The following is a 21,281-nucleotide window of genomic DNA, read 5'->3' on the forward strand; positions in this document are numbered from 1 at the left end:
TGACGACCATTCCACGAATCATCGGATTACAACACGATCTAACCACGCTTTTACTGCGGTTATAGCACGTTCTTACCACGATTATTCTACTTTCATACCGCGATCTTAGTACGTTCTCAGCAATAACGTCAACATCGTGGTCCATATCAATACAGTTCCATTCCTTTTTTGTCTGATTAATACGTAGATTTCTCGGAAGCAACACAGCCAAAATTTTCTAGAACAAGTGGGTGTGATGGTAGGGGTTAATGTAGATGCTCAGTGCGAGCTCTGATTGTAACGAATCCTGATCAAGCAGATATTTCTGACCAACAATCCAACCTAAATTACAACGCTTTGCTGGTCCTTAAAGCTCAAATGACTGTTTTTTAGTGAACGATAGCAGAGATGACACAGATGTGTCAGTCGATATAGGAAGATATGGTATGAGTGCCAATGAGACAACTCTCCATCCAAGTAACAATTTATAAAAGTAAAACAATATAAATGAATATAGGCTAAGGTATGCACTTCAACCCGGAGCCTTGGCTCACACCGAACAGCAAGATATAAAGAGCCCCAAAATTACTAGTGTAAAACCATTCAATTTGGAAAACCAACGGTCTAATCAATATAAAAACGAGAATCATGGTTAAGCCATTAGAGAAAATGGACAAGAAGTTCTAATTACATACAGACAAACAAAACCTGGAGATATATAAAATATGGACGGCAAGGGCGTGCTAGAATCGTACTATGGTCTTATACAGCGTGGTGTCAACGTGGTATAGTCTTAGTGGAAGCGTAGCTAGGTCGCGGTGCATGATGGTCGTAGTGAGGTCGTTATAGCATCGCAGTGAGATCGTGGCGCAGTCTCTCCGAATAGAATCACGTTTTTGCTACGTTCTCGCTAAGATGGTACAGTGACCTTTGCGATCTTACTACGACCTTAACGGCTCTAACTACGCTTCTACTACGACCAGATTTCGCCACGACAGCACCAAGATTGTTTTGAACATGTTCAAAATTTGCCACGCTCATCAAGATCTTGAAGACCTTACCACGACCGCGATACGACCTTACTGTAATCTTCACGATCGTACTACGATCATCAAAATTTGCATTTTTTTCACACATCGTAGTGCGATCGTGGCCTAGTGGGACAGCGGTATTAGATGGATTTGGCAATATTAAAGTATGTTTTTTGTTATCCTGCTTTAATTTTTTACATCTTTGGCTTTCAAATGTCGTCTTTAAATGTTCCCAATGAAGGTAAATCAGTTGTGTTAATCCAGACAAACGCTTCGGACTAATAAAATCGAAATTTTTTTGTTTTCATTTTTAATCATCTGATCATAGAAATCCTACTTTCAAACTTTACAAAAAAATAATTGTTTATTTTACCTTCCACTGACAGTATGAGAATGTTTACTCATATGAAAGTTAGGTCAGCAACATTTAAGCTCTTACACAGATTCATGTTTTACTTGAAAAATAAATCGAAAATAAACTGACAACGCCAGGGCTAAAAATGAAAAAAAAGACACTCAGAAGATTAAAGATGGGAAGTGATATTTTGTTTATGAAATCGTAAAACTTCATAACAATCGAAAACGCAAAAAAGGATTTTGAATTTCACTAAAAACTAATCAAAACATGCATGTATATTACAAGAAAAAGAAAACTCGTATTGGTGGAATGTCAATAAAAAAATAAAAATCTTTGTGAAGTATATCAAACAAAAAAACAATGAATGAAAAATTTCAAGTATATATATATACTAATATTTGTCTTTATGTAAATACTTTTTATGATGCATACATGTTGAATAACATACGTGAACTTTTTTTTTCAGATTTTGTTTCCAATATTCGTAGAGGCACGAGTTGCCGTCAAAGGGACAACACATGTTTTTGTATGGCAGCTGCTTGTAAAGACTGGAAACTAAAACTGACTTCAGAGCAATGCATCACACAATACAAAATAAAATGCGGTAAATTGATTACTATAACCCAATATTAATGTATGATTATTTCATATTAATAACAATTAAATCAAATGCTATAGGTATGTGTGTAATACCGAACCTATACTTAAACGCATGGACCATTGATTTTTCCATTGCAATGTTAAGCAACTTTTTCAAGTACTTATTGACGCGATTCCGGGGTTGTTGTTTTTTTGTGTTGCTCAAACCAATTTGTAAACTGCTTAACATATTCGCTGTATGAACCGTATCGTTTGCAAAAGTAAGTTGATTCTGTATTATAAGAACATTTGCCTTTTTGGATTGTTTTTTCTAGAAGTTTTACATTTTAAAGACTATCCCGAGATACGACAAGCATACTTGTCTTTGATATAACACATTTGCAGAAAAGGCTGGTCGTGACGCTTTAAAAACATAGTAAATTTCAAGGTCAACCAATAGCTATCAAAAATTATCCTATGGTCAACACTCGATTTCAGCAATAATCAATATGTCTAGATCTATCCTTTTTTCGGTTTATAATCAAATTAGATTGTTTCACTGAATATTGTTTTCCCGTTACAAAGATTGTCTTGAGTAATGGGTTTTTGTTTTGATACAAAATGCATTGTTTAAATCGTATACAGAGAAGGGCGTGTATCGTTGAAACATGATCTAAAAAAATATTATTTTTTAACCCAAAGAAGTTATTGCTGGCACTATACTTATCTTATATCTTGCCAGTCTCAATTGAACAATAGTTGTCAATAAACAAAGAACTTATTATTAACGTACTCTGCCCGTGGCAGGTAAATCGTGAAAAAATATATAAAGATAGGCCAGACAAGTTGTCGAAGAAATTGACAGTTAGATTATTTGTACATGTATATAAAGCAATTCGATAGGTAAAATAAACAGTTTTACAGTTATGCACCAGTCAAAATATAAACACTATGGATACATTTTTTTCTAATATAAAATTTGCTGTTATAACATTTAAAAAAATCTATTATAATAAATTTCTAGTGTATTTATTATATTGCTAGTGTATAATTTTGATACCTTATGCAAACGTGAGGTTTATTTGTATTTAATGCATCAGTTCGTCAAGTTTGGTATCAGGTTGTTGGTTTGAATATTGATTGATCATTTTTATCAAGCTACAAGACCTTCTTTGACTACAGACGTTAATAGCATTCTGTTTAATCATGTAAATACAAATTCACAATCATATACAGATGATCGTACAGAATATCCAAATGGAGGATATGGTAGTAATTTTGATGCGAAGACATTTTGTAACAATCAGAACTCATTTGTGCGATGGTATGAACAATCAGATATTTGTCCTAATGGATCTGCACAACACTGGACAAGTGGTATGAGACAAGACTATGGTTACACAGTCAAATACACAGGTATAAAAAAAGTAGCCTACACGAAAAACTCTTTTTGAAAGCAAACATGTTTTACGTTACAACTTTCAGAATGTAACTGAAACTCATATAATATTACAAAAACTCGAATATGTATTATATTCTATATTGGCTAACGTGTAGTATATAACACGTGTATGTGGAGTTTTTAAATAAGACATGGCTCGTTTTATCTTAATCTGAGAAGAAATATGTTATAAAACTATTGACATCCTGTAACCGAAGCGGGAGAAAAAATTTCCGCATGCTGTAAATTTTTAAACAGTAAAAATTTGGTAACCGCACAGCAAGAGATCAAAATAAAAAAGGAAATCAAAGGAAAAAGAAATGGACGAGATATAGACGATTGAGAAGTTACTTTTAATTGATTCTGAAAGATAAGCTCAACAATCATTAATCAACTTTTATGACCAAAAAAAATATTATTTGATTCATCCAATTGATTTATCATCAAAAAGGAGTGTTAATGCGTTTTTCTATAAATCTGCTCTTGTATCAATCTGGTTGGAATTAGAAGATAAGAAAAACTTTATTGACGCAAAATGATAGGATAGACACTTTTACCTCCCGATTAACCAGTGAACAAAGTATGTATTTATAATGATCAATTCCATGAACTATGATTTCACCAAAAAAACTCAAACTCCAAATGCATTTCAACACATTGCAAAACTTATTGTCACATGGCACGCACAATAATACTTGCATATACAATAGTGTCCAGTAGTTGGGTGTCTTATCATACATTATAAGTCCAACAAATGTCGTCTATAACTTGTATTTGTATACTATAACGACACCGCTTTAAAGCTCCGACCACTGGCGCAATGTTTTTGCCTGGTTGTTGTTGACGAGTATTGTATGAAATTTCAGACCTGAGAATGTGTACTTGTAGTCGCAGTACAATGACGTATTGCTTGGTTTAATATGAACTGTTGATTATATTGCGTTCTGTCTATTTCTAGCATTTTTGTTTAGATCAACATGAAATTAAAATGTCGATATTTTGTCCTTCTCTATTTTCAACGGAGCCAATATTGAAGTTAAAAACTTGATTGTGTAACACACGAAATAAACCATATAAAAATGTCAGTAATCAGCGAAGGTCACGGTCAGTTAAAAATTCTGAAGCGAAGTGGCTTTTCTTTGAAATCTGTCAACCGTTTTTTATTATTTTGTTTTACTTTTGAAATAAGTTGACTATTTGTTATAATAATATATATCATTGTAGAAATATGAGATTCTTTTCAACGTATTGGTCATTTATTGAAATTTGTTTACCCGAAAATAAATGCAATAAATGTAAGATTTTTTTCTGTCCTTCAAATCAATTACCGGATACAAATAACTGTTACATGAGTTTCTGAAGACATCCATATGTTTATTCCACTTGTTTTATCCCTTTTGTTTGGCATTTTTTTATTTGCGACTTATATTCTTTGTAAACCTTCATAGTATAAAATACTACTTTAAACATAATAGTATTAAAATTATTTCAAACAGTTGATAAAATTGTCTAAATGTTGATTACTGGTTACGATATTAGATTTTTAAAAGAAAACAAAGTAATTAATTTCTGAGTAAATGCTAATAATGATTTTAAATTGAAAACAAGTTACGACCATTATAATTAGTATGCATTAGTGATATGATAGATGATTCAAATAATAACATACTAGGTAGTAATTCAATATATTTTCAGGTAATTGTCTAAACATTTTGTTTGTATAATTGCAGATGAAGTATCAACACTTAATCCACTTGAGTGTTTTAGAGTATCTCATTTAAATACTGATGGAATGGAATATGTTAAATGTGACAACGTGTTTCCTTTTTTCTGTCAGGCTGGTAAGATGTGTTTAATGATTGAACTTGAAATTCAATAATAACCAATAATGTCGTCTCTCTTTGGGATTGTTGGTAGCTTCTATACAGTTGATATTAAAAACTAATCTCTTTCGTTTTTTAAACCTTGTGGCGCAAATAATTAATTATTTAATTCCTATGAAAAAGTATTATTACATATTTGCTTCGATTACATTTCGCGGGTATGTTGTCTGTTTAACATATTCCCCATTTTTCACCAAAATATACAAACCGGTGTACAAATATGGAGATGAGATTAGTATTCCCAATGAGAAAACTATCAACTAGTTTCCAAATACGTAAAAAAAGTAGATGTACTCTTTCTTTTATGAAATTGATCTATGTTTTTTTTTCTTATTTCACCAGACTTTGGACCTTGTTATCTTTCATTAAAATTGGCAGTAAAGGTTCAGGTTTTGTGTAATAATTTTTACATTTTTCAAACCATACCCTGGAAACGTCTAAAGAGTTATTTGAGAAAGTTATAAACTGTCATTTTTAAGCACTCTCCATTTTCTTAGGAACATTATGCGCAGTCCTGTGATTTGCGTCTTTGATTGAATTGTTTCTTACTAGCTAAACTTGTAATTATTGTAATTACCAATTGTTTTGAAAAAAAAATAATGCGTATTAGGGATACACATATGCATCAAAGATGACTGGATAGTTCATATTTTCATTTATCAATTCAGATTGTACAAAATATTGCTTCTTAATTTGATATTGAATGTTCGTATAATAGGATTGTCAATTTCTTTATATTTAAGCATAACAGTAACTGTTCAACGTCAAGTGCCGAATTTTCATGCATAGTCTAGTCAAACACGGTGACTAATATCATGTCGAATTTCTGGTAGCAAAAATTAGAAAGAAGACACTTTTCACATTCTAAAGTAATTTAAAACTAAACAGATTGTAGTAAATTTGCGTTTTACATATTTTTTTATACAAAGATGCTCAAATCACCATTTGTTTTATCCTATATCTTAGATTGTGCAAGATACTTTTTCGAAATACTGAGTATATATTTTTTTCTTCGTTTTTATTTCAAAATACTATTTACTTTTATGTTTTACACTGAATTTACCAGTAATACTGAACAATACCTATTTCAACGTATTAATAAATAGAAATAAGTGTGTAGAAATGTTGTGAATAATCTTTATTCTCTCTCTCTCTCAAACAGATAGCACTCCAGCAAGTCAGTCTAATGACAGTAATAACCAAGCAGGTAAAATACATGTTATGATTTTTTATTACAATAGATTAATATGCTATGTTATGTATGTTAAATATATACAATAGAATATTTTGGGTGATTTTGATATCCTGAAATGTGAAACATATTTATTTTTTTAAAGATCTGGAGCTGACATTTCAATAACTAGCTAGTAGTCCTTTTGGTAATTTATTTATCAATGGAATTGTGCATAATTTCCTCTGCAACCTACAACTAATTTTACTCGAACGTCTTTCAAACTGTTCCGCTGATAGATTTAAACATAATCACGTAACTCAGATTTCATCATTAGGTACGATTGATTAACGGAAAATACAGAAAAAACACTAAGTTACAAATTATCATTTATACAGAGCACTAAATATTTAGTTAATGATACAATTAAGGTAAACTTTCTATTCAAATGAAGACCCTTGTGCCGTAAAGCATTGGCCTGGATTTATCTTTGATTTTGATTAATGTTACTATTGATTATATTTCGTTCAGGTGCACAAATTTTACGAAGCTTTTATTTCTATTACATAATTTGATTTTTTTTTATTAAATACAGCTCTTCAAAAATCCTTTTCTAAACTATCAGATTGTTAGATGGTGCATTTAAAACAAACTCTTATAATTTCTGGAATGAATAACTAGTATTTCACAATTGGAACGAGAAGTTCATTAAACGCATAGTCCTTTTGTCGCAAATACAAATGGGCTATTGAACTTCCGATGCATGCCTTGTACTTGAAATCAGATATAATAAAGGTATAAAGATTATGCAATGAAAAGACTGAACAATACCAAAAACAAAACATTCAACTGCAGAAAAAGGTCGAAGTATCAAGCAAGATGAACCTGACTTACCTTTGGTGAATGTAATCACAATGACAAGGTTAAACTCTATTTTTGAGGCTTGTTGACTTTCAACACGTTGGCTGAACTGAAATTGTGCAAGATACTTTTTCGAAATACTGAGTATATATTTTTTTCTTCGTTTTTATTTCAAAATACTATTTACTTTTATGTTTTACACTGAATTTACCAGTAATACTGAACAATACCTATTTCAACGTATTAACAAATAGAAATAAGTGTGTAGAAATGTGGAGAATAATCTTTTTTCTCTCTTTCTCAAACAGATAGCACTCCAGCAAGTCAGTCTAATGACAGTAATAACCAAGCAGGTAAATTACATGTTATGTATTTCTAATATATACAATAGAATATTTTGGGTGATTTTGATATCCTGAAATGTGAAACATATTTATTTCTATAAAGATCTGAAGCTAAAATTTCAATAAATAGCTAGTAGTCCTTTTGGTAATTTATGTATCAATGCAATTGTGCATAATTTCCTCTGCAAAGTACAACTAGTTATACTCGACCGTCTTTCAAACTGTTCCGCTGATAGATTTAAACATAAGCACGTAACTCAGATTTCACCCAAAGGTACGATTGATTAACGAAAAATACAGAAAAAAACACTAAGTATCAAATTATGGTTTATACAGAGCACTGACTATTTAGCTTTTGGTACATTAAAGATAAAACTGCTATTCAAATGAAGACCCTTGGCCGTATAGCATTGGCGTGGATTTTTATTACATAATTTGATTTTTTTCTTAAATAGTTATCAAAAGTACCAGGATTATAATTTAAATACGCCAGACGCGCTCTTCAAAAATCAGTTTTCAAACCAGTAGATTGTTAGATGGTACATTTAAAACAAACTCTTATAATTTCTGGTATGAATAACTAGTATTTCTCAATTGGAACGAGAAGTTCATTAAACGCATAGTCCTTTTGTCGCAAATACAAATGGGCTATTGAACTTCCGATGCATGCCTTGTACTTGAAATCAGATATAATAAAGGTATAAAGATTATGCAATGAAAAGACTGAACAATACCAAAAACAAAACATTCAACTGCAGAAAAAGGTCGAAGTATCAAGCAAGATGAACCTGACTTACCTTTGGTGAATGTAATCACAATGACAAGGTTAAACTCTATTTTTGAGGCTTGTTGACTTTCAACACGTTGGCTGAACTGAAATTGTGCAAGATACTTTTTCGAAATACCGAGTATATATTTTTTTCTTCGTTTTTATTTCAAAATACTATTTACTTTTATGTTTTACACTGAATTTACCAGTAATACTGAACAATACCTATTTCAACGTATTAACAAATAGAAATAAGTGTGTAGAAATGTGGTGAATAATCTTTTTTCTCTCTCTCTCAAACAGATAGCACTCCAGCAAGTCAGTCTAACGACAGTAATAACCAAGCAGGTAAATTACATGTTATGTATTTTTAATATATACAATAGAATATTTTAGGTGATTTTGATATCCTGAAATGTGAAACATATTTATTTCTATAAAGATCTGGAGCTTTGACATATTCCCCATGTTTCACCAAAATATGCAAAAACCGGTGTACAAATATGGAGATGAGATTAGTATTCCCAATGAGAAAACTATCATCTAGTTTCCAAATACATCAAAAAAGCAGATTCGCTTTTTCTTTTATGAAATTGATCTATGTTTTTTTTTCTTATTTCACCAGACTTTGGATCTTGTTATTTTCCAGTAAAATTGGCAGTAAAGGTTCAGGTTTTGTGTAATCATTTTTACATTTTTCAAACGATATTCTTTAAACGTTTAAAGAGTTATTTGAGAAAGTTATAAACTGTCATTATTAAGCACTCTACATTTTTAAGGAACATTATGCGCAGTCCTGTTATTTGCGTCTTTGATTGAATTGTTTCTTACTAGCTAAACTTGTAATTATTGTAATTACCAATTGTTTTGAAAAAAAAAAAATAATGCGTGTTAGGGATACACATATGCATCAAAGATGACTGGATAGTTCATATTTTCATTTATCAATTCAGATTGAACAAAATATTGATTTTTAATTTGATATTGAATGTTCGTATAATAGGATTGTCAATTTCTTTATAGTTAAGCCTAACAGTAACTGTTCAACGTCAAGTGCCGAATTTTCATGCAGTGTCTAGTCAAACACGGTGACTAATATCATGTCGAATTTCTAGTAGCAAAAATTAGAAAGAAGACACTTTTCACATTCTAAAGTTATTTAAAACTAAACAGATTGTAGTAAATTTGCGTTTTACACATTTTTTTATACAAAGATGCTCAAATCGACCATTTCTTTTATCCTATATCTTAGATTGTGCAAAATACTTTTTCGAAATACTGAGTATATATTTTTTTCTTCGTTTTTATTTCAAAATACTATTTACTTTTATGTTTTACACTGAATTTACCAGTAATACTGAACAATACTTATTTCAACGTCTTAACAAATAGAAATAAGTGTGTAGAAATGTGATGAATAATCTTTTTTCTCTCTCTCTCTCAAACAGATAGCACTCCAGCAAGTCAGTCTAATGACAGTAATAACCAAGCAGGTAAATTACATGTTATGTATTTCTAATATATACAATAGAATATTTTGGGTGATTTTGATATCCTGAAATGTGAAACATATTTATTTCTATAAAGATCTGACGCTAAAATTTCAATAACTAGCTAGTAGTCCTTTTGGTAATTTATGTATCAATGCAATTGTGCATAATTTCCTCTGCAAAGTACAACTAGTTATACTCGACCGTCTTTCAAACTGTTCCGCTGATAGATTTAAACAGAAGCACGTAACTCAGATTTCACCCAAAGGTACGATTGATTAACGAAAAATACAGAAAAAACACTAAGTATCAAATTATCGTTTATACAGAGCACTGACTATTTAGCTTTTGGTACATTAAAGATAAAACTGCTATTCAAATGAAGACCCTTGGCCGTATAGCATTGGCGTGGATTTTTATTACATAATTTGATTTTTTTCTTAAATAGTTATCAAAAGTACCAGGATTATAATTTAAATACGCCAGACGCGCTCTTCAAAAATCAGTTTCCAAACCAGTAGATTGTTAGATGGTACATTTAAAACAAACTCTTATAATTTCTGGTATGAATAACTAGTATTTCACAATTGGAACGAGAAATTCATTAAACGCATAGTCCTTTTGTCGCAAATACAAATGGGCTATTGAACTTCCGATGCATGCCTTGTACTTGAAATCAGATATAATAAAGGTATAAAGATTATGCAATGAAAAGACTGAACAATACCAAAAACAAAACATTCAACTGCAGAAAAAGGTCGAAGTATCAAGCAAGATGAACCTGACTTACCTTTGGTGAATGTAATCACAATGACAAGGTTAAACTCTATTTTTGAGGCTTGTTGACTTTCAACACGTTGGCTGAACTGAAATTGTGCAAGATACTTTTTCGAAATACTGAGTATATATGTTTTTCTTCGTTTTTATTTCACAATACTATTTACCTTTATTGTTTACACTGAATCTACCAGGAATACTGAACAATACCTATTTCAACGTATTAACAAATAGAAAGAAGTGTGTAGAAATTTGGTGAATAATCTTTTTTATCTCTCTCTCTCTCAAACAGATAGCACTCCAGCAAGTCAGTCTAATGACAGTAATAACCAAGCAGGTAAATTACATGTTATGTATTTCTAATATATACAATAGAATATTTTGGGTGATTTTGATATCCTGAAATGTGAAACATATTTATTTCTATAAAGATCTGAAGCTAAAATTTCAATAACTAGCTAGTAGTCATTTTGGTAATTTATGTATCAATGCAATTGTGCATAATTTCCTCTGCAAAGTACAACTAGTTACATAATTTGATTTTTTTCTTAAATAGTTATCAAAAGTACCAGGATTATAATTTAAATACGCCAGACGCGCTCTTCAAAAATCAGTTTCCAAACCAGTAGATTGTTAGATGGTACATTTAAAACAAACTCTTATAATTTCTGGTATGAATAACTAGTATTTCACAATTGGAACGAGAAATTCATTAAACGCGTAGTCCTTTTGTCGCAAATACAAATGGGCTATTGAACTACCGATGCATGCCTTGTACTTGAAATCAGATATAATAAATGTATAATGATAATGCAATGAAAAGACTGAACAATACCAAAAACAAAACATTCAACTGAAGAAAAAAGTGAAATTATCAAGCAGGATGAACCTGACTTACCTTTGGTGAATATGATTGCAATGACAAGGTTAAACTCTATTTTAGAGGCTTCATACCTTTCAACACGTAGCCTTAAGTTGAAACATTTCAAACACTCCATTCAGATGCTACTTTCACGATATGCTATATGGCATGATAGCAAACTTTTAACTGGGATGAAATCTCCATTGTAAGATACTAATCGAGACAAAAAAAATATTGATGCTTTATTGATCTATCGAATTAAGAGGTTAAGACACAAGTACGAATTTCTTGTAAAATTTGTGTAGTAAAATATTCCGGATTCCTTTACAGTAGCTTTAATTGTATTCAGGTATATATGAATTGACATTAGCATAATTGTTTGGTAATAAAGTTTGGTTGATGTCTATATTGTTGAAGTAAGATATATCATTTAAAAGAATTACATAATGTGTGTAATAATATGTATTACTCAGGAGCAATTGGTGGATCGATATCAGCTATCTTGATTATTGTCATTGTTGCAGTTATAGGCATTTACCTTTACAGAAGAAGGTAAGATCTTGTCAAATTGACCAATTAGCTATAGCAAAATGTGTTGATATACTTATTCAAAAACAGATTGTAACATTGTGCACATATCAAATTACTTCTTTCTATTTATTTCTTCAGCTTATGGCAGATACATCCTCAGAAAACATATGTAATTCCTCATTTCAATATAGAATTTGTCACTAATGAATGTTTAATTTATAAAAAAAAGATGCTCGAATTAAAACCCATACAGTGCCAAAAAAGAGGAAAGAACGTGAATCTTTGAAGATCTGAAGATATTTTTCCCTTCAAATTTCCGTACTAAAAGAGGCACGAAAGATACCAGAGGGACAGTCAAACTCATAAATCGAAAACAAACTGACAACGCCATGGCTAAAAATAAAAAAAGACAAACAGACAAACAATAGTACACATGACAGAACATAGAAAACATAACAATTAGCAACAATAACACCAAAAAGTAGGGGTGCTCTAAAGTGCTCACCCTGCTTACTAAGTTGATTAGCAATGTAGGAAGATACTTTGCGATTATAATAATAAATGTTTGAAAACTAAAGAATTTAGCTAAACTGGCAAAATCATTAGTAAATGCTGGTAAAGCTTGCTTAATTTATACCAATTTTGCGAATACATGAATACTGGTTACTTTGTTTTTAGAAGAGGAAACAATCTTGTAAATGCGTTCTGGATAAAGTTAAAATTATTTATTTTAACTATTGACAAACAGCAACGTAAAATATTTCACGCTTCCAAAAATAAATCATAAAATTATATATTTACATTATCAGCAATTCAGCAATGGCATAGATTGTTGACATTATTTATTAAATTATGTATGTGTCTTATATCCGTGTAATTTAGATAAGATATCTAACTCAATGTTTACAGAATATTTTCCTGTCAAACATTCAAGCGAAATATTATTTAATTTATTGTCAAATTATCTTTACTTTTTATTGTTATGAAACCTGTCAACAAATAAATGATTATTTCATTTTCAAACATCAAACGTATTTTGTTGAAATCCCAAATAAAGTATACCCCAGCCGGGAGAAAACTTGTTAAGAAATCGATAGTTATTAATACATTAAAGAGATCTCCGAATTCCCAACTCATATACATTACTGTGCGGGCATTCGTTTGTTGCCAGAGTTTAGTAATAAGCATTCAACAAATAAAACATATCAACACGAAAGAAATCTGAAATACCCAAAATGTCCATACATTTGGTAAAGCAGTAGGGCACAAAACAATCGAAGTAGTGCTAAATCTAGATTTGTGTTTGTGTCGTCAAGACTTTATATTGACGGTGACTTAACATCTATTCTTATTTATTTATAAGGAATTACATTAAAACAAACATTTTGAAAGTCATCTCAATATTTACCACAACATATCTTATTAGAACGCATGTTCACACATTCTATAAGCATAAAATGAACAATTGTATAGACTATTTGATTTTGTAATACAAATTTAAAATCAATATGGGAATGATTGTTTTTTTGTTGATTTCTGTGGGTATAAAATGTCAACGATTTGATTTTAACATGTTTCACATCCAATGCATATATATGTCCATTGTCTTTTTTTTATAGCTGAAAATACTAGCGCTACCAATATTCAGCTAAGTAATATATTAAAGGTATTCACATGCGGTTGTATTTTGATCTTGCAATCCATTTACACATAAGCCTTTATCTTTTTTTAGGTAATTTTGACATCAGTTGACTGCTAATAACGAAATATTAGCTTATTTATTTCTTTTTTTCTTAAGGTTTGAAACAAGACAAAATCGTATTTTTATTTACAATATTTATGATCTAAATTGTCTATCCTGTTAATTAATCAGCTTTTAATTGCTCCCACATTTCAGAATAGTCAAAGAACCAAAGATGAAACAAATCCGAAGTGAAGATCATCAAATAAGTATGAATGCACATAGAAAAAAAAACAATTCAGATGGACAGTATCATGAAATTGATGTAACAACGAATGACTATTCGTTAGCAAAGCCATTGTCAAACAATGAAGATATAATAACAATCGAGGACGACAAAGATGTATATACAAGGATCGTGTCATCCGCGTTCGAAATCCAAAATGAGACAAGCAAAACTAACAATACAATTTCAAATCCAGGATATAATGATGTGAACTCAAAAGACAAAAGCAACCAAGATAACAACATTAACATGAAACTTATAATTCCGGAGATTGAGAAAATGCACGTAAGTGATTATGCCATGGCAAAGCCAATCACCGACACAGAGGAATTGGATCCGTATACAACAGATACTGACTATGACCATTTGAATAATGTTAAAAAGCAGGAAATGAGTGATGTAAAAGTTTATGATCATTTGAAAAATGTAATAGAATCTGATCCTACGTATGATCATGCTGGTGTTACTGTTATAAAGGATACTGAAAATTATGAGCATTTTAATATTGAAAAGTAATGACATAAACGTAATCCCATGTTTTTATTATCCAACTCGATTCATTTAATGTTTACTCCATAATTGGTATTGTATTATATCTATCAATTTGTTTGTCTATCGTCCACGTTTACGATGTTTCATGCATTTGTCTTGCCATACTTTAACTGTATAAAAAATGTGTTTTAAACTAATAATTGCTTACCTTAACTTTTATATCTGAATTGACGTTAACATCATTGAGAGAAAATATACATGCTAATTTTTATGTTATGTTATAGTTGTTGTTGGTTCTTTTTTTTTGGGGGGGGGGGGGGGGAGGGGGTCATTTTTACACTTTTGGAAGTTTGCAAAATAGAGGACTAGCATACGATACTCTTAACAACCTGTGTCGCACACTTACATCTAAGGTGCGATCGTATCCGATGGTAAAGTTCAATACAAAACATAGAAATGTTTAGAATCTGCGGCAAGTCTTTGTACAATTGCGGAACAAAATGTTCTTTTCAATTTATTTTAGTAAAATGGTTTTCTCTTTTTGTTGAGGCATGTTATTCATTTCTTGCATGTGGAGATAATTATCTTATCACACCGCACACAGAGTGCTACGAAACAAGTTAATTTTATTTGCTTATCCAGCATCACAAGACTACATTTCAACTGGCTATTTGCTAGGTCATTAATCAATGGTTGAGACGATGTACATTTCGTACATAGCAACGGGCATGTGTGATTTCTACAATAATAAACCTTTACACATTTCACCTTTCACATTTCACATTTTCTTTCTGTCAAATTATATTCAATCTGAAGCGTACAAAAAGTCTAAAAATGTCTGTAATTCAGGTTTGTACTGCTGTAAAGAATATACGATATCATTCAGGGATGTGCAAAAGACAAGATGAACATTTGGCCGAATTTTTAATTTACACATTGACAAAGTTGACCATAGAGAAATAAGTTAAGCAACTTGTGAAAATTGAATATTGCTAGATATCATTTCTCGTAATTTAAACTATTTTAAATGGAAATAATAAACTCGCCGAAGGCTCGTTTATTAATATATTGAAATTGAATAACTCGAGTTGATATCAAGCGATATCGCATTCTCACTTGTTATGAAACTCAGTATACAAACTAATCTGTTTTATTTCTTCCCGTAGTATCAATTGACCTTTGATCATGAATTTCTTGTAAGGCAAAACATTTTCTGTTAAAAAGAAATATTTAACTTGGAAATATCAGCATATACAAAGACAAACAACATTATACAAAATTCAGTATAAAAAAGACACACAACACGAGTCATATAAAAAAAACGGGTCTTATCAAGGGAGACACCTGTGATGTTGCGTGTTTAAGTATCACCCCAGATTTAAGTCAAATTCAGTTTAATTCTAAAATGCATACTTTTTGTTGTTAATTGTCAGCAGATAATGTAAAGGTGGACCGTAAATTTGAATCAAATCCATACACATACGTACTAGTACTTGTAATGTCAATTTCTAAAATATAACAATTTATGACACTCTAATTAAAAACACGTTTTTGTTAAACAATAACTTAAATCCCAACAATTTATCGGTGACCATAATATTTTTCGGTTGACAATACTTATTTCATTGCTTCAAGCACAATTATTAGACCTGTGGATTACGAAAAAAACAAGACCTGTATTTAGTTTACTGGTACTTAACTTGATGTATAAAATATGAATACAAGATCTATGAGAATATCCACTGAGATCAGAGGGTGTTTTATTTGGTAGGAATTACGTTTTGACATACATCCTTTGTTTTAAAGATTTATATTTACATTCCATGAACGAAGAAAACAGTGTGGTTTTGTCATAATGATATGATATTTTAGTAATTATTAAAACTTATAGAAACAGAAGAGTTACACCAGTGTATTATAACCTACCTACTCTTAAGTCTGAGTTTACAATGTAATGTTTTAATTGTTTATAATGTATCATCTTTTCCGTTACTTGCGGTTTTGTGTAACCTTTTGTATAACTCCCCAACATTATTTTTGTTTTCCTGTACACATTTACTTACAAGTTTACCTACCAACATTTTATCCCCAATCAATAGTTCCAACTGACTATGAATAACATACAGTGGATTTTGTTTTAACCGAGATTAACATTTGCACTGAATTATAAACTAATGTGTTGAATTAAAATAATACTAGAACCAGGAAGTTCGAATTAATATGTATGGGCATTTATCCACGGATGAGTTAATGGACTGTGGTGTGGTGTTCTGATTTGAACAAGAAGTGGGAAGTTTTTCCGTGTATCATTCAGATAGATTTTCCCACGTTTTTTCCACTTTTACAATCGACATCAACGAAGTGCACATGTCTCCTAGTTTATTACAGTTTATAAATCTTTAAAACTTTCATATATGTTTAGTATTATTAAGTTTGATTGTGTTTAACTACTTCATGTCCAGCCATATACAGAGTAATAAAACTATTTAAACAAAAATGTAATCAGCACGCTTAAATAAAAATAAAGATGCTGACATAAAATATTACATATATCTTAGTATCGAACCGGATAATCTAAGTTTTACAATCATACACTATCGATCAGTCAGTTACACTGCCACCGATGCATTATTGCAATACATAAAAACAATGGTATTATTAGCTGCACAGAATTTTATTAATTGGTAAATGTGAAATTAAGTTTTCGGTGATGTCATTCTGTGGTTTACATGTCGAAATGCACTTTTATATTATTCCTTTCTATCTATTTATCTGTCCTGAGTTTTCTTCCATGCATTTGTTTTGAACTCCTGTCACGCAATGTTGTCATTTTAGCGGTATTTTGTACATTGCCAAATAAGCAGGACGTAAAACCACCAGGTTCAACCCAATATTCTTTTCTGAAAATGTCCTAACAGCAGTTCAGGAATTTTGCAGTTTTGGCCTCAGTATGACTTTAGATGAGAAAACAGCAATATGAGGGTTGTTTCTTTGCACTGTGGTCGTTTCTGTACATGCACTGATTTCCTGTCATAAATGGATGAACCATATTCTGTGTTTTTCTTTTTTGTTTATATTCACAAATTAGTTATCATAAGTATATGTAAACAGGAAGTCCTGAACCTTTTCGATAGCTAGGGGACTTATCGTGTTGTGTACCTTAATATTTGATGATTTATATATAGTAGTTTCAAGTTTGTGGTAACTTTTTCCCGTGCCCTTATTCAAAGACAATTAATGGCTTCACATATTCTCGGGTTTCTCTCTGAAAAGATGCAAATGAAATATTGCTTAAACTCATATTTTTATCATGTGCTTTTAATTGCTTGTAAACAATTCAGGTTAAGTAATTTGCTGTGCACACGTCCTTTTTCTATTTCTATTTGTATTTATCGTGTCATAAATAATTATTGTTTTAATATTAATGGTACTTGATATGTTATTAGGGTAAGATGTAAAAAACTTCCTTTTAAGAGGGAAGTCTATCAGGATTTCTGTTATACTGGAATATGGAGAAACTTCAGCTCTTGATTCACGTTTTTCTAATGTTATTCAAATTTAAAGGTATGGCATGTTTCTCTTCCACTATATGTGTTTTGTTGTATACCTATGTATTCATGATTTATAATGTAAAGCTAACATATTATATATTTTTGCGGGATACAAATCTACAGAACAATGATATTAGACAACCGTATGATACACATTTACTTGTAAACACTTACACTGTTAGAATAATCGTAATTTTCTTCAAAATGCACACCAATAATATTTTGTTGTCGCGACTGTTGGTATGGAAATAAAAAAATGCAATATGACTGCGTATTAGATTACTCTCTTGACAAAGGGGTCAACAATAATAAGGTATTTGTTTGCCTTAAAAATAATCGCTTCTGACGTACGAAATGTTTTCATTCAACAAATTAAAACAAGGTTGCAATATCTTAGTTTGAACTGTTCTTGTTATTTTAGTTTATTCTTTCAATTTATTAGGGTTGATCGCGCAAAATTTAACTTTTTACAATGAAGAAAAATCATGGATAGATGCTGCTAATTTCTGTTCAAAACATGGTGGAGTACTGGAAAGTAACGTCACTTTATTGTTACAACACTTAAGTGGCATTACACAAAGTGTAGAACACGAAGACATTTGGCTTGGTAAAATCGATTTATTAACCAACTGGACATACGTTCGAGGTTTGAAAACTTAACCTTTTCTAACAGATTACAAATGTTGCAAAGTAAAACGAATATTGATACAGTGCTATTGATATGATTGACTAGTAAACAGAGCTGACATTTGAAGCTGTGATAGCTTTAAATGAGTTTCTAAAGTATTGTCCAACGTTTGAGATCCTCGCAAGTAATAAAACAGTGATGACATTTCATGAAACCTCAAATCAGTTATTTTTCAATCGAATATGAGAAAACTATATGTACACATATTTTTCTTCAGCTAAAATCTGTTTACTTGATTTGTATCACAGTCGAAGTCCTTTAAAAAAACAATTTTGATTATTCGTCCGCAAGATGTTCCAAAACTACAGTTGTTTATTTACCTTAACAAAATAAACCAAACGTTTGCTCTGCTTACCTAGTATAGATGTGTAACTGTAAACTGTATTATGTATGTATGTACGAATTAAGGAGGCTTGAGGGTATACCAATTTCAGAAAAAAAATAGACATTTTTCTTAAATTACAAATTTTATTTATTACTTTATTACTTGTTACTTTATCATATGGTACGAAAATCATTAAAAAAAATAATCTTATTGGACCCAGATGACTTTTAAAATGTATATACCTTTGAAAAAGCTCCAAACTATCTCCCTTTTGGTGCAAAAATGCCAATTGTTTGGAATTTAACTTATCGGTGTCCTATGTTTTTTATTATTATTTTCAAATAAGCTGTACTTAAACTTAACTATTGTAAAATTTGAGCGATTTCTGTAATTTAGTTCTTTTTTTATTTCGATATTACCGCTATGTCTCCTATTACAAAATGTAGTTCAACAGAAAAAAGTACCTATACAAAAATGTATGCTTCTTTCGAACTGAAGGTAGATTATGAGCGTAAATAAACGGTGACGCCATTTTTAATTTTATTTTTCTAATAAGTATAAGATAAAGTTCATTTAAAGAAAATATAACGAATCCTATATTAGGAAATAAATCGAATAAGACCCGCGAGCCTTAATTTCATGTATCTCATTTGAATTTGCTAGTTTCAGGACCTTTCTCTAGTTCGAAATGACATGAAGCGTTGCTTTGAGTTATAAAAAGGCCTTAGTTTTATGTTCTAATAAAAGTTTAACCAATTTCAAGGATGTTCGTTACTCTGTTTGTGTATATCTCTTTCATATTCATTTGATAAAATTTACTGTTTGCAATAGCATGAATTGTTCTATATAATAAGAATGTTCTTATCCCGGGCATAAAAACAATGCCGTATTTTGCGAAACCTTTTCAACTTTTGATCTTCAGTGCTGTACAACTTTGTACTTTTTTCACTTTCGATCTTTTATATCTGGGCGTCACTGGTGAGTCTTGTGTGGGCAAGGCGCGTTTTTGGCGTATTGAATTTTAAACCTGATGCTTTTTGTTATCTATTAATCATGTTTTTCTGTGTCTAATATGTTCTCCTATTTATTTGTACTGTAGTCCTGTAATATTATGTTGTCATTTCAATGTTATATTTAACTTTGCCATTAAAGTGCGAGGTTTGGCATGCCTTAAAACCAGGTTCAACCCACCACTTTTATTCCCCTTTAAAAGTGTCCTGTACCAAGTCAGGAAGATGGTCATTGTTATATATTGTTCGTTTCTCTTTGTGTTGCATTTTAACGTTGAGTCGTTTGTGTTTTCTCTTATTTTTGAGATATTGAGATAAGACGTGGCACGGTACTTGTCTATCCCAAATTCATGTATTTGATTTTCATGTTACATTTGTTATTCTCGTGGTGTTTTGTCTGATGATTGGTCTGTTTCTGTGTGTGTTGCGTTTCGATGTTGTGTCGTTGTTCTCCTCTTATATTTAATGCGTTTCGCTCGGTTTTGGTTTGTTACCCCGATTTTGTTTTTTGTCCATGGATTTATGAGTTTTGAACAGCGGTATACTAATGTTGCCTTTATTTAACTAACAAGCTTAGTTTATCAAAAGACTGTTATAAGTTAATAGTATGTAAATAAAAGATCGACAAAAAGCAAAAACAAATGAAGTTCTTGTGCTTGATTTTGATACATAAGACTTGAAAATTTATAGGTAAAGCAGGAATAGGTGGACAACCTTTTTAATGGCACTACATTAATAAACTGAGAAAATTCAGAATATCTAGTAAAATTCAAAAACAAGCGCAGCACACGTTCTTAAGATAAGGTTTGATTTTTCATTATATTGTATTCCATATAAATTCAATTCATATATTGAAAGGTCAAATTTTGAAGACACATGGTGTAGTGAATTTATGACTTCAACTTTCATATCGAAACACTTTATGTTCTATCTTATTTTTCTTGTATACAGGATGCTTTTACATTTATGGAGACTTCAAACACTTTGTGATTGAAACTTCTGAACAAGAATGCCAGATGTTATGTAATGGTTACAGCTTTTATAGCATCAAAGTAAGTTTATAAACCTATGTCAAGTCGTATTAGTGATTCCTTTTTTGTTAATTTGGATGTTGTTTTTTTACAATGTCGTCATTTCAAGCACGTATACCACTTACTAGACACCATCAATCT

At 30.8% G+C, this 21,281-nt stretch overlaps 1 protein-coding gene and 1 long non-coding RNA gene across 3 annotated transcripts; both read left to right on the forward strand.

Annotated features, from left to right (window-relative positions):
- The first annotated feature begins 3,188 nt into the window (after nt 1–3,188).
- Nucleotides 3,189–7,742, forward strand: LOC139497199 (uncharacterized). 2 transcript variants are annotated; one of them, XR_011657714.1, is made up of 3 exons: nt 3,189–3,363; nt 5,119–5,229; nt 7,612–7,742. It is a non-coding gene; the product is annotated as an uncharacterized lncRNA (long non-coding RNA). The 2 variants fall into 2 exon arrangements; XR_011657715.1 differs by lacking the exon at nt 7,612–7,742 and adding an exon at nt 6,434–6,479.
- A 2,117-nt stretch (nt 7,743–9,859) lies between these two features.
- Nucleotides 9,860–14,710, forward strand: LOC139497200 (uncharacterized). Its single transcript, XM_071285292.1, has 4 exons — nt 9,860–9,909; nt 10,976–11,020; nt 12,019–12,097; nt 13,974–14,710. Exon 4 carries the CDS (start codon nt 13,993–13,995, stop codon nt 14,557–14,559), a length of 567 nt encoding a protein of 188 aa, XP_071141393.1. The 5' UTR covers nt 9,860–9,909; nt 10,976–11,020; nt 12,019–12,097; nt 13,974–13,992; the 3' UTR covers nt 14,560–14,710.
- The last annotated feature ends 6,571 nt before the right edge of the window (nt 14,711–21,281 follow it).

This window comes from Mytilus edulis, chromosome 12 (assembly GCF_963676685.1).
Source record: "Mytilus edulis chromosome 12, xbMytEdul2.2, whole genome shotgun sequence".
Taxonomy (NCBI): domain Eukaryota; kingdom Metazoa; phylum Mollusca; class Bivalvia; order Mytilida; family Mytilidae; genus Mytilus; species Mytilus edulis.

Bases quoted from the DNA above. Each gene is read 5' to 3' on its own strand.
- LOC139497200 (XM_071285292.1), top strand. From the start codon at position 13,993: ATGAAACAAATCCGAAGTGAAGATCATCAAATAAGTATGAATGCACAT.